At 43.5% G+C, this 14,448-nt stretch overlaps 1 protein-coding gene across 1 annotated transcript; it reads right to left on the bottom strand.

Moving 5' to 3' along the window:
• Positions 1–8,093: 8,093 nt before the first annotated feature.
• On the bottom strand, positions 8,094–13,462 carry LOC104303915 (ovomucoid). Its single transcript, XM_054168418.1, has 8 exons — positions 13,393–13,462; positions 12,143–12,162; positions 11,372–11,508; positions 10,818–10,875; positions 10,400–10,536; positions 9,773–9,833; positions 8,668–8,780; positions 8,094–8,183 (listed from the first exon to the last, which is right to left on the bottom strand). Exons 1-8 carry the CDS (start codon positions 13,448–13,450, stop codon positions 8,138–8,140), a joined length of 630 nt encoding a protein of 209 aa, XP_054024393.1. The 5' UTR covers positions 13,451–13,462; the 3' UTR covers positions 8,094–8,137.
• Positions 13,463–14,448: the final 986 nt, after the last annotated feature.

Below are 14,448 nucleotides of genomic sequence, written 5' to 3'. Positions count from 1 at the left end.
TTCCTTTGAAAGCTGTTTCTGTTGTATTCTTAGCACCCTGAGTGATGTGACTTTCAAATTCCCTGCACTGATTGTGAGCATATTTGGAAAGGAAGCAGTAATCACAGAAATGTTAATATTGATTATTCTCCAGGGGCAAGAACGGCAAAGACTGAAAAGAAGGCTTCAGAACTTGCACCAGACACCAGTGGAGATGGCACTTACTGGCTATGCAGTGGTTAGTGAGGCTACAGGAACACAGCCTTTTTCCTCTTCGGCGCTCCAGCCCAAGATTCTCCATATCCACCACCAGAAATTGTGCTGCTTCTCCAGTTGCCTCTCCTGCCAGGCTGAAACCATGCTGGTCACTCATGAGCTGTCACAAATGGCAGGGTACCTGCTAGGGAGCAGCATTGTTCTCATGTTTGGCCAACACCAGCCCTTTGATTAACCAGATCCACTGGGAGATTCCCCTCCGATCCACATGCTGCTTCTGAGGGTCTGGGGAGCCAGCCAGGACTGCTCCAAAAGCAGCCCTTTTCCTCCAGTAATCCCTGCTGCTTCACAGGGCAGCAGAGAGAAAAAGAAAAGCAAGGGAAGAGTCTTCTGCAGGGTCTTCTATGTGAAAGCATGGGAGGTAACTGGTAGCAGCTGGGGCAGGGCAGCATGAGCTTCTGGGCTAGGTGTGATGTGGGATTGCACAAGGAGCTCCATTAATAAGAAATAGTGGAAATGGGACAGAAGTAATTGCAGCAGATGGTTTGAAAACAGGCATTAGAAACAGTTAAAAACAGCTGTCTCCTTCCATTTGGAAGAGTGAGCTTCAGGAAATGTCATACACATGTTGCAAACGGGAGGGGCTAAGTGAATTCACTTGCCAAAACCCCTCTGTAGTGTTCAAGAGTATCATGGTGCTGGGCTCAGTAAAGTGTCTTTGGACATAGGATTGTTGCAATGTTTTTTCAGATATGTTTAAATAACACTTCTCCTGCTACAATTCTATGATTTCAAGTTCCTGGAGGGCAAACATGTGAGAGCATCATGGCCACATGAATGGGATAAACTTTGGTTTTCATACAGTGTTACCCATTTGTACTAAGGCAGATTTCCAACAATTCTGGAAATTCTACTCAGGTTCTACTCTAGCATTATTCCTTCCAATAGCAGTGATGTTTTCCTGGGAATCTTTTCCTTCCCATTTCAACTAAGTCCATAATCTACCACGACATTAAAAAAATTCCTTATTTATGTTCCCTCATTTAGTCTAAAATTTGCCACAGGTTTCATCTGGCTACAAACAGAAATGATTCTTGCTAATTCTTCTGGAAAATAAAAAATAAATAAATAAAATGTGAATGTGTGCATGCCAGACCTCGTGTTGTTATTCCAGCAGCAGTGTCGTCGTCCTTGCTCCCATACCCTGCTGACACACATCACACTGTAATCAAGAACAAAGGGGTGCTGTGCTCCAGTCTATGCTGCAGCACAGGCGGATGCAAAATGCATTTCCTTGCCATTGACTACCCGTGCGGCACACTGCGAGAGCTCCCAAAACAGGTTGCTGTTCCCGGACCTCTGCACACGGGGGCAGAATGGGATCTTCTACGAGAACATGAATTCAATTTGCAGAAGCAAAGCCCCTGCTCTAAGCCGCACTCATCTAATATTTCTCCTTGTAGTTCAGCTATCTGATTGCTGCCTGCATATCTCCAGTCTTTTAAGCAGAGATGATATCATAGGCAAGGATGTCTGCAATAATTTGACTGTCTGGGAGCTGCATACTAACAGCAAAAGGCTGAGGATCTGGCCCCAGCCCCTCACTGGATCTCAGCTCTGCCTCTCTGCAATAGCTCTGACACAGCCAGCCCTTGAAATGACGTCTCCAAGTAATTTTCTTCTAAAACATAATTTTATTTTTCTCCACATCAAAAAGGAACCTACTAGCAAAACATTTATCCTGAATGAAACCTCAGAGAGAAACTGCATTAAGAGGAAGGTCTAGACTGGCCTGAGGTTCATTTTGGCCAGCAACAAGTAGAACAATACATTAAACCAGAAGCATCAATATAAAATAGAGCAGAACAAAATAACTACATGGAATATGTTAATCAGGCTGTGGGGTAATTGAATGGCATTTCTGAAATTCACAACCATCAGATAATGACATAAAGTGCCAATGTACTGCTCAAAGAATTGTATCCTAAAATACCTCAGCAGGCAGACAATGTTTCCTGCCTTGAATTTCCTGGAGGGAGAGTTAGATTAGTAATGGGGAAAGGATTTTGTGTTGTTGTGGCAAGATTTTATTGAGCAGCAACAAAAAAATTATTTCCAACGAGGTGCCCATAAAAAATGACTGTCTTCCTCTCCATCCTGAAGAGCTGCCCCCCTGGGGCAGGGATTCTGCATAACTCTGCATCAGGATGCAGGATTTGTCCCCATTCATTTCTCCTCGCAGTTTCCCTTCAATTGCCTGGTGGATTTTCCTGTTTAGCAGACGAGGCCCCTGGAAGACGCCCTCAGAGAATCACTGGGATCTTAACCATAACTGGAAGCTCTGCTTGTCTCCGAGACATCATGGCTCCTGGGGGCCATCCTTATCCTCTCTGCTGCTCCTCAGGAAAGGAAATACATGGTGGAGCTGATGTTATCCTACTCCCAACCTCCTCACTCACTGGAAGGAGACAAAAAGGATCATGGAGCATTTGAGCCACTCACTCCTGATACTACCTCCCAGAGCCTCAATTTGTTTTGGTCCTAAAAAATAGTGCCTGACACTGAAATTCTTTCCTGCACATAGCCCTCCCTCTCGCAGTAGGGACATTCCAGCCCGCAGGAAGGCACTTGGCACTAAATCGTTGCAGAGAGTCATGTCTTTTGGAAATAAATTGTCTCCCTTCAGAGAGCTGCTCTCTCTGGTCTCTGCAAAGTGACACTCTGTCACTTAAGACCATTAACTATTTGACTGTGAGACTGCTTCCAGTACAGCATGCCACACTGCCAGCGCTTTGCTCTTAATGAATAATAAATTAACGCTGTGACTCCGAGCCCTTCCTTTCATCAGCCGGGACTTCCAGAGGCTGAAGAATCTCAAAGGATCCTCCACAAGCGGCAGCTGACGTAATTACCTACAAGCAGCAGCTAAGTGGTGGGTGAGGTGCAGAAATGGTCTGTGGCAGCTATTGCTAGCTGTTCTCTGAGCACCAGGTCTGATAGGACTGGTTTTCTCCAGTCCTCAGCTCAGCTGCAAACATGACCATAGGCAGCAGGGTATCTGCCTGCCTGGATGAAATATCCTCTCCCCTTGCTTTGGGAAGGAGGGGCAGGTTGCAAAAGGGGTCCTCTCACCCTAAGATGGATTTCCAACCCTGATTGCAAGGAGAGGAGATGCAGATTGAAAACTGCCCTTTTCACCACCTCTCTTGTGGTCATAAGAAACTTGGGCTAACACTGGAAACTAAAACAGGAATGAGCAGCACCCCATGCCAGCAAGACCCTCTGTGCTTCTGTGGCTTTTGCAGAGCAATCAAGTACAATAATCTTGGGACTGTCTCTGTTTATGTGTTTATTACATTCAGGTCTGCTTGGGGCCTCTTCATGCTGCCAAAGTCTACCATACTGCAATGCAAGTGTGAGGCAGCAGGTACTTGACAGCAGCGTTAGGGAGGCAGACAGTTCCTCTCACCCAAGCAGAGCATCTGTCTGAGGTGCCCTTAGTGGAATAAACTGATGCATTGCACAAGGGTGTATCTCCAGTGCTGGTTTTCTTTTGGAAAGCTGCATGGAGGCAGATGCCCTCCAGATCTACCCATTGCCCTTGTGGTTGGGATTTGGTTCTTTGTAAATCAGAACAATGTATTCCCTCTCCCTGTAACTGGCCTTTTAATATCCACACCCCAGAATCGTTGCAGTGATGTAATCATGAAACATCTTAGGTAAAACCAGAATGAGACATATTATCGAACAAGACATAAATTCTGATGGCTTTTAAAAAATTATTATTAAACAGGGGTTTCAAGATTCATCAAGAGTTTCCAAGGTTCGGGTCAAGGCTGTAGGGGAGTGTCTGCCATGAAGAACATCACCAGGAAGGATTCCTCTTTCTGAACTGAAGCCTTTCTGAGGAGAAAGAAATCTGTACCTCAGACACACAACACTTAGCCTTTCACTGCTTGTCTCTCCCTCTGATGAAGGCTATCTCAACAGAGTAGCTTAACCAGAACAGAAAACTTCTGGACTTTATTCCAGCTATTTCCTTTTATTACTGGAATTCAAAGATAAAGACTTAATTTAAATGAAGAACAAATAGTCTGTGGGAAATAGGCTTTGCTTGGCAGAAGAAAGCTCGTCAACAATTACTTTACAGGGAAATGAAGAACTCTGCTAAATGTTACCTGTTTATACCTAAAAGACAGACATTCCTGGCAAATTGTCCCAATAAAAACCTGACCCTTGTTAGTAAGAGAAGAGACAAACACAAAATAAAAGAACTTTATTTCTCCAACAAGTCTCCAAGACTGATTAGTTAATTCAAACTGAGTTAGTTTGCCATTCATTTAGTGAAGAGATTTATTTTCAAACCTACAGGACTGCATTGCAGAAGAATCATTTACTGGACTATGGTACACGACCAGACCCACAGTGTGGGGTGTATTCCACAGTACAGACAGCTCTGGGGGTACTGACCCAGTAAGTCACTGCAGTAATCCTGTAGATAAATACAATGTGTGTTCATAGAAAAGCTCTCAACAACAGATAGATATGGTAGGTGATATTAGGAGATCCTACCCACACCCCTGAGCTCTCCCTACTACTGGCCAGCAGCAGGTGCTGACAAAAAGCCCAGGAATAGGGCAGGAGTAAGATGGTACCTTGCCCCCAGCCATGCAGAGCTTGTGTAACCATTGTAGATGCTGCTGCAGGAACTTGGACAAGAACTTGGACACAAACTGAATACTGACTGTTTGTTGAAACTATCACCAGATGCAAATGGCAATTTCATCCAATAATATCTGTGTAAATATGGTTCAGATAGCTGGGTGGCTCAGGATTTCAAATGCTCAGTCACAATGTGATTAGTTAGGATTTACACATGTCCTGGTTTGAGGCCAGGCAGATCTCTCTTGCCCCTGCAAGGGGCAAAAGAATGACACTCACAAAAATGGATTGCAAAAGTGATGGAAAGTTTAAATGGAAAGCAGTAAGTGTTTTACAGAAGCTACAAAGCATAGTGACAAAAGAATCCCAAAGCATACAGAATCCCCTAGAGCACACCCAAAAGCCTCCCAACACTTCCCTCTCCCCACCTGAGGGTATACCCAAAACTGCTTTCAGGAAAGAAAAGGTGGAAAATAGAAAGATCTGTCCCTTACTTGCACTGCATCAGTATCTGGGGAGGATCAAAAGAAGGAAATATGACACAAATGCAATGCATGGATTCTGTTAAGAGTTTAAAAAACTTGAATGCATGCCCCAAATGTGCAACTTTCAACTCAGTGTTTGTTAGAAAATGGTTTCTTAGACAAAAGGAATTTGGGGCAAAATTTTGTGCTGTATCACATGTTTACAACATTGATTATGTAGGAGAATTTTTTCACAGCCTGGATGGAAAAGGGTGTACAAAGCAAAAGAAGAACAATGCATTTCCCGTGGTTCAAAGGACAGAGCAGGACCTGTGCTCAAAACCAAGCAAGTTACTAGGGCAAACAGGGGTAAACAGTGTCATAAAGCTGGGTTATAAAGTCAACGTCTTGTGTGCATTGCCACAATAGCTCCTAAAGAAGAGTGTTTAGTGAGATGTAACTTCTATAAAGCGTCTACAATTGTTCAGGCTCTCAAACCATGTCTCAGTTCAGGAGGACTACAAGAAATGCTTGCTTTCATTCAGTAAAATAATTTGTGTTTCTGCAACATTTCAGAGGTTAAATACTGGATGACTGAGTCTCTAGGTTCCACCACGTACATGTCACTTCTTTCATTATGCATAAACTAGCACTGAGAGCAGAGCTGTTCCCACAGTTGTTCTTACCCACTCAGTTCTGTTGCTAAAATATTACCCCCTAAGTGATAGTCTTTGATGTCAAGTCTTTTCAACACTATCTTTCTAGGAGTAAATAAGTCCTTGCAGAATGAAGCTCTTTTCAGTCTGAGGATGTTTTTGTGGTTACACAGGCAGCCAGCGCTTACTCAGAGGAAGAGCAGGAGACAGTGAAGCTACTCACCTGTGCTGGAGCAACATGTCTGGTGCCTTCATGGTGGCTGAAGCAACTGCATGCATTGGAGCCTGGTTTTTGCTCAGTAAAAATATAGCTTTAATTCTGCCCTTAGGTTGCAACCATGCTTATATCTACACCTGCATGTTTGTGTGTGTAATCTGAAGAAACAGTCCTGGTCTTTTATCAGGGTGGCAACTGACAGAGCTAAGTTGTGCTATAAGCCAGGAAGAATGCTTCTTCATCAACAGGAGTCACAAGAAGTTCAGGTAAGTTAGATACACCCTCTGTGTCATCACTTCAAGTGAAATACATGACAGGTTCCTTCTGAAGAACCACTGAAAAACTCCTGCAGGCAGAAGTGTTGCTCTGCAAACCTAAGCAGCAATGGTTGTCAGATTTTCTCTGTGTGCACCCATCAGAGTCTATTTACATGCAGTGTTTTCTTGTGACCAAAACAGTGAATGAACTGCTCCCAGAGTGGAAAGGCTCTCCTTTCACTCTCTTGCTTTATCCCAGTAAAGCATCATTCCAGTGAAACCAGGAAAGCAGTGAACTGAGAAGGCAAGCAAGAGGGTGTCTCAGACACTGAACAGAGTCCTTGGACTGGACAAGAGATGAAGCAACTTTTATGGGCATATGCAAAGAATTTACAATTGTTATTTCCCCTAAAAGCCATTAGCATTGTGGGCTAGATTTGCAGTAATGCACTGGTAGTCTAATGATGACAGAATGATGTGAGACCATAACCTGGATCCTGGAAAAGTTGAACTCAATCTGGGTATGACTGCTTCATCCATCTGCCTATCTCAACATAAATCCTTTGCTTTATCACAAAAGGATTGCTTTTTGAATGACCTCATTCCATCAAGGGAAAACAAGCACCCTCCTCCCTTAGGCTCCCAGGAGAAATGCACGTGGGGGGATGTTACTTTTTCGAAAGGATATGCCAAATTTATGTTTCTCTTGTGTGAATAAAAAAACCCACACCACCAAAAAAAAACACCCCACAACAAACCCAATACCCAACCCCACTAATTCAATACTCCAACAGAGGACAAAAGCAAAATAAATTTCATAGACAATACACCAATGACAGGTCACACTCTCAAAAAACAGAAGGATACTTTGTCCCTGTATTGTGAAATAACCCGTGGGCTGGCAAAGAGGGTTATGTTATTAAAGACTAAGAGGGAACACAGGTGGGCAGGAGTAGGAACCATCCTTAGTGGGACATTTATCTTAAAACACTTGCAGGTTATTCAAGGGTGATTTCAAGATGAGAAAAACCTAGAAATAAGGCATTTGGAGGACCTAGACAAACAGACAGGGACTGCTAGTGTTTGAAAAATAATGGCTTTGCTAGCAGACTGCCCTTGCAGATTGAAATGCTTTGGGTGAGGGCTGTGCTCAAGAGACCAGAGATCAGCTTTTGGTGTGGACACCACCACAGTCTGAACAGGCTTTGCTAATGATGCCTGCACAGGGAAAGTGCACCAGAATACCTCAGAAGAGATCAGCTAGTGTCAAGGCTCCAGAGCAGTATTTCAGCCCTTTACAATGTCAAATGTCTGAAAAGAGTCTGAACACTAATGCAGGCTGACTATCAGTTATGTGAAAAGACACATAGCTCTGAGGTTTATGCATCTTTATTTAATTTTCTGCCTTTTATGAGAGGCAGGGGAGCAAGATGTGGTTCTTGTTATACCCCAGAGCTAGAAGCACGTAACCTATTCAGTCTGGCATCACCATTCAAAAAAAATCAGAAGAAAATGTTTTATGAGACAACACATGAAACAAGACAAAGAAATGTTGCTGATGCAGTTTATTGAGAAAGAAAATCAGGAGCGAGCTGAGTTCCCCAGAGGGCAAGATGAACCAAGGTGAGATCTTTAGCTGGGATTTGCCAGTGGGGATCCTGTGGTGAATTCTCTCAGCACTGATACTCAGCATTTTCCAAAGTGGCTTATAGAGAGAGTCCCATTGCTGTCCCTGAAAGCAAGTAGAGGGAAAAAAATGGATTAAACACAGAATGCTGCCTGCTATAATCTGTCCATCTGCTTGGCTCCTAGAGAAGGCATCAGAGCCCCAGAGCCAAAAAACTTGCAGACTCAGAGTCCCATTAGCTATTTGATTATTAAGAGATGAGTGAAACAATTTAGCCCATTCTTAAGACTGAAAATATTTGGGGGGAAAGTATAATGAAACTTCAAATTTAATTTTCTTTGCAACATGTAAGAAGGAAAAAAAAAAATCCATTAAAGTTAATGGCCTTCAAACCATTCACTCTAATGAACCAGCCATAGCTCATTGTACACCCTAATGAAGAAACTGAATGGTTGGCACGGTGGCTGGTGTTCTCTCCCGCCTCAAGTCCCTAATTCAGCACTGGTCAGCAAACAAGAAAGTGGCAACAGCAAACTTGCGCCTGTGGGAGGCAACAGACAACAGGGCAGTGATCCATGTGTGTACTTACACGGCTGCATTGCAGAATTCACACTTATTGCTGTATGTTTTGCTGTCAGATCCACAGACAGGCCTGTACTCAACCACACAGGCAGGTTTGGGGTAGTCACTGCAGTCAACCCGCTAAATAAAAGGAAGAAAAGGTGTAATGTGAAGGATACGAAGGAGTCGACAGCAGAAGGGTTTGGACCCCTACCTACAGCTGCGGAGCTATTGATAACGATCTCAGTAAAATTAACTTCCTTGCATAATCTGATGTAAACTGAGGTGTCAGTTTCTCCTGTGCCAGAAGAATTTAATAATGTAAAAATAGATCATAATTTCCTGTTTGAAGACACGTATATCATAACCTGACCACAGCAATTCCAAGCAGCAGCAGCACTTCACTCTGTGAACGTGCCGTGCCTGTGATCGCCTTGCGTCGTGTTTCCAGCCTGCCCAGGAAATTGAATGGAAAAACACTGGTGTCTGAGAACTGTGGGTGCTGATGCTTGTGTAAGGGTCTTAAAACAGGAAGATAGCCCTCAGCTAGATGCTGCAAAAGTGAGGTTTTATTTCTCTGTGCAATGTATGCCACACTTGCTGAGGGGTATTATAATGCAAAAAATTGTGTATGTCCAAGAAGTGGCTGAGGAATTTCATGAAGGAGAAATCTATTGAGGCTTATAGATTACACAGAAATTGAGGTCACCTAGGAATTCCATCACCTAGGAATATCTGGAGTCTGAAAAAGTAGGAGTCCTATACATCCTTACTCTACTCTTACTACAACCCCTGCTAAAAGAGGGCTCTGCATCAAGCCATCATGGGCTTGATGGACCATTGGTTCATCCAAAAGTCATTCTCTGTTCCTATTCTCAATTCTACCCTGATGGATTATTTCTGCTGCTGCTCTTTAGCGGATCCCTTCCTGTGCAGTCACTCTCTGCTTTTGCTGACACGAGCGTGGATAATGTGTATTACGTGTGGAGAAAGTAAAATCTTCCCTGTGCTGAAGCACAGCAGCAGCTGCACTCTGGGGTGCTGCTGGTCAGGGAGCAGCTGCAGACACTGGCAGTGCTTCCCCTGATACCAGTGGGACTGAAACCTGATTTCTCATCACACAGGTCACTTACTGTAGCAGTGTCCTTCTTACATTCACCATCAGACTTCTTGCGAATGCTGCGTCCAGACTCTCTGGGAAGGGAAGAGAACCTGCATTAGGAAGCTGTGTGAGCAACCAGCTTTGCTGAACCCCATGTCCCTGCAATGTTGATAAGCCTCTGATGCAATGTATGAGGGACAGGAGACAAGTAGTTTAGATTGTGCCCACACAGATCAAGTGGTGCCAGAGCCTGCCAAAGTGCTGTCTATTGGCATGATGCAAAGGACAGCAGAGGGCCCAGGGTATTAGGGTGAGTGGGGAGCTAGGTCGTGTGACAGTAGATGTACCTTAGGTTACTTGCTGGTTACTGCAAAGCAGCATCTGCCACACAGACCCTTTTAACTTTGTTAAGAGAAGCATTCTGCCCTGTGTTAGATCCTCACCCAGCACTCTGCTTCTCTCTCTAGATCAAAGGCACCGTTTTCTTTCTAATCATAAAGGAAAACAGGGTCTAGTTATCAGGGAAAGAGGAGGATCAAAGTCCAAGCACCTTACAGAAAAGGCCTTGGTAGGAGTCCTGATATTCTGAAAAGCAGCCACCAGGAGTGCCAAGGACTCATTGTCCCTCGCAGGAGAGCTCTGCACACACAGTACTCACATGCTACGGACACACAGCTGGCACTCATTGTCGTAGGTGATCCCATCAGTTCCACAGACGAAGCTGGAGTCTTTGCTACAGACCAACACCTCTTTGCCTTCCTCATTTGTTGTGTTGGGATATTTACTGCAGTCCACCTATTGAGAGAACACACAACATAACAGTGGGGAAGTCTTACTTATAGGAAGCGAGTAGATCTGATGTGTGTGTGTCCTCTTGGGATAATATCAGAGCAGGAAATAATGCTTTTTCATGTGTCACTGTGATGGCAGTTCACTTGAAGATAACAAATGCAAGATTCTAGTATCTCATGTGTGCTCTTATTTAGTCCTTGAATTATTTCTTGGGTGATTCAGTAGGCAACTTGGGCCACTCAGAAGCAGGACATGCTCCTTCTTTTACCCTTGGTTTCACTTACAGGAGCACCTTCCTTGCATTCTCCATCATGGTCTTTGCTGACATTGGTTCCATATTCTCTGAAAAAAAAGAAAGACAAATGTCAGGAGGTTCAGCAAAGATGTCTTACTACATCCTAGGTGCTGAAAGTATGTAACTAATGCAAAGGAAAGCTGACTCTATCAGTCAGGCTTATGTAGATGTGTTCTCTCTGGATTATATTATATCTTCTCTGACCAGCTAGCACTGCATGGCTGGCTGAGATGTAAAGATCCTGAGAGCTTTAGGACCATCTTGGGCAGTTCAGAGCACAACATGTCTCAAACCTTTTGCTCTTGCTTTGCTATGATGAGATGTGCCCTACAGGCTGTCATCTGTCTGATCCTTGAGCTAGAGAAGAAAAATCTGAATAAATTACACCAGCAAAAGAGAGAGACAGTATCTAAGGCCATGTTTAGGCAGCAGACTGCTACACAGTGATATTGAAGCTCATTTTGAAGGAATTGACACAAGTGACACATGGCAGGCCACTGTTGGAAAGCAGTGCTGCCAGGGTATTGCCTGTGGGGTACGTACATATTGTAGGTGCAGAGCAAGCACTCATTGCTGTAGGTGATTCCATCACTGCCACAGATGGGGCCAACGATCTCACTGCAGACCAACATCTCTTTGCCTTCCTCATTTGTAGTGTTTGGATATTTACTGCAGTCCACCTGCTAAAGGAATAGTAACCTGCAAAGGTCAGTAACTATAATTTTGCATGAGACAGTGAGTTTTGCACCACCACAGCACAAAATTTTGCTCGTGGTTCAATCTGGTAACCAGTGAATCCTTCCTGCAGAGACCTCTCCACACAGCAGGAGAAAAGGAGAACAGGGCTATATCCATAGAGTCCCCCTAGATGGGGTAAATCAGCAGTGGTCTCACACTCACTTGGCATCATTTTACAAAGGCTCTCCATCAGTCCCTCCTTCTTATATTCTTGTAGCCTCTCTAGTGCACTTCTGTTATTTCTCTTTCATTCTTGACACATGATTTTTTTTTTTCCAGAGGAGCAAGACTAATCACCTAATGACCAGTTTAAAGTTTGTGAAAAATTAATTCAGCCAGAAATTTCATATCATTACTGCTGCTACATTATTAACACACAGCATAGATGTAAAGCTAAGAATAGTACCATTTAATGTTTTACACTGGAGAATCTGATTACAATGACACAAATTTCACACTAGATGAAAAAAAAAAACAGCTAAGCATCTACAGGCTTGAGGTTCTTCCATCCCTTTGGTTATATCCTTACCAGGCCACAGACCTGAGAAAAGTGACAGAAAGAAATCTTCCACTCACCTCAGCCCCAAGGGCAGCATCTGGAAAAGGAAAGAGAGGCAAAATGTGTGAAACAAAGCCAATATGATAAGACCTCAGTTAAAGCTGGAAATCTGAATGTAAAATTCCTACCCGCAGGACCAAACGGAATGATTTCCAGTGACGAATTTCCTGAACTAAATAAACTATGTATGACTTTTTTTCCCCCCCCTATGTTGATAAGTATAATAGCATTGCTTATTGCTAGCTGTGATGAAGCATGGTTTTGAATAGCTTTGTTCTTTTAATTGAAAACAGAACAGCTTTCCTTTCCTTATCTTTTTACACATCCGTTTTGACCCTAAAGTGTGGCTGCTATGTATCTGAAAAGAAACCCAAGTCAATACAGCTAAATGCAAATGCAAATAGTCACCGACAGGATAAGCAAACACAGAAAGGCATCTGTTGTCAGGAATATGCATTTTAAAGCAGATGAGTGTGAATAAAATAGTGTCTTTGACTTTGTAATTTCATCAGACGCAAATATGCAGTGAGTACATCAGACTCTGGCTTGTTTTCATCTCTTGTTTCTCCATTAGCAGCAAAGTATTGCAGAAAAGCTGCCAGGCTCCTGCAAAGAACTTGCTTGTGCCATTACAACATTTTCCTGACTGGAGGTCTGATGGCCTCGTTATGGCCTTCTTTCATTTATCCATTTCATAGAATCATAGAATCAATAAGGTTGGAAGAGGCCTCAAAGGTCATCAAGTCCAACCTCTCACCCAACACCTCATGACTACTAGACCATGGCACCAAGTGCCACGTCCAATCCCCTCTTGAACACCTCCAGGGATGGTGACTCCACCACCTCCCTGGGCAGCCCATTCCAATGGCTAACAACTCTCTCTGTGAAGAACTTCTTCTTCATCTCAAGCCTAAACTTCCCCTGGCACAGCTTGAGTACATTTCCTGTAATGTCCTCTTGTACCACAACACTGTAAGCAGTGGAACAGTGTGAAAACAAGAGTTCAAGAAGTACACCAGTACTAGTTACCAGCACAGAAGTCTGCTTGCAGTTATTTGTGTTAGTGACAGAGAACCAGCTACAACAGTCATCCATTTAAGGCTGTCCTGAAACCTGCTTTTCTTGTCTCCTACGCAATGTCAATGTACCAAAGCACCCTGGCTCTTTCCAGGAAAAGATTTTCTCTCTTTGAAGCTATTCTCTTATCCTTTAAAGGACAGTCAGGACTCAGACATGAAGCTTTTGTTGCACCTTAAGAGTTACTCACCTGCAAAACAGCAAAGCACGAAGGACAGGAGCACAAACATATTTGCCGTGGCCATCATGGAAGTATTTCTGGAGTCTGCAGGTTGCCTCCTCCTGCTCTGCTCACAAGATGGTCTCTCTAAGGCTGACTGCAAATTTATACAAATCCAATGTCTAAACTAGTCAACTGTAACATAAAACAACCAACAGAATCTGTCACCAGTACAATAAGGCTGGTAATATTTATTGAGGTCTTGACTTTCAGGTAATGGTCTGCATCTGCTAGGCAATTGATTTTGGCTGGGCATCTAGTTAATAGCTTGAGACAAGTTCTCAGAGGTCAAAACCAACCAGCCAGCCTTTTAGACAAAAGAAACCTCTTTAGGATTCTAGCAGAAGTGTAAGGAGCACAAAATACTGGGGGGAGTAAACAGCAGGTCCTTCACTCCTCTCTATAGAGTGACATGCCCTACCAGGGAGCAGCTTAGGCAGAACATGTAGTAGTACTCTGCTTGCAAATCAGGCTGACACCCTCTGCTTTCCTTTTCTGTGTTTGGGTGGTTTGTTTTCCCCTGCATTCTCAGGTATTCACCACTAAGTATGAACATGGGTCAGGTGTGGTTTTGCCACTAGTAGAGCTGGTTAAGCTTTGTCAAGTGAGTCTGGCAGGACTGTGTCTAACCTGGGAAGCTAATTGTCTTTAGCACTAGTTTGATAAAAGAAAGGCCTACTCAACAGTTTCAGAGCCTGACTATAGCAGAGATCAGTAGAAGACTTGAAAGCAAGTTAAATTCTGCCAAATGCCACAAAAAAATGTCACTTGGACCTTATCAGCAGAGAGCATTTATTTACAGACCTAATCACAGTTAAACATGCTGACCAATTCAAAGTGTTCCACCAAGCCATATTAAGAACAAAAGACACTGGAGATTTGGGAACCTATTTACATAGCACCAACTGCACTTGTAAGTACAGTAGGTCCTTTCCTCCTACAGATATTTTAGAAAATGGTACTCAAAACACAGAGCCTGTCCCAATTTTCCTATCTGTCTCGCACCTCCAGCTTTTGTGCCATCTC

This window comes from Dryobates pubescens, chromosome 16 (genome assembly GCF_014839835.1).
Source record: "Dryobates pubescens isolate bDryPub1 chromosome 16, bDryPub1.pri, whole genome shotgun sequence".
Taxonomy (NCBI): Eukaryota; Metazoa; Chordata; class Aves; order Piciformes; family Picidae; genus Dryobates; species Dryobates pubescens.
Note: the sequence above shows the minus strand (reverse complement) of the source record. Positions and strands in the feature narration are given on the sequence as shown.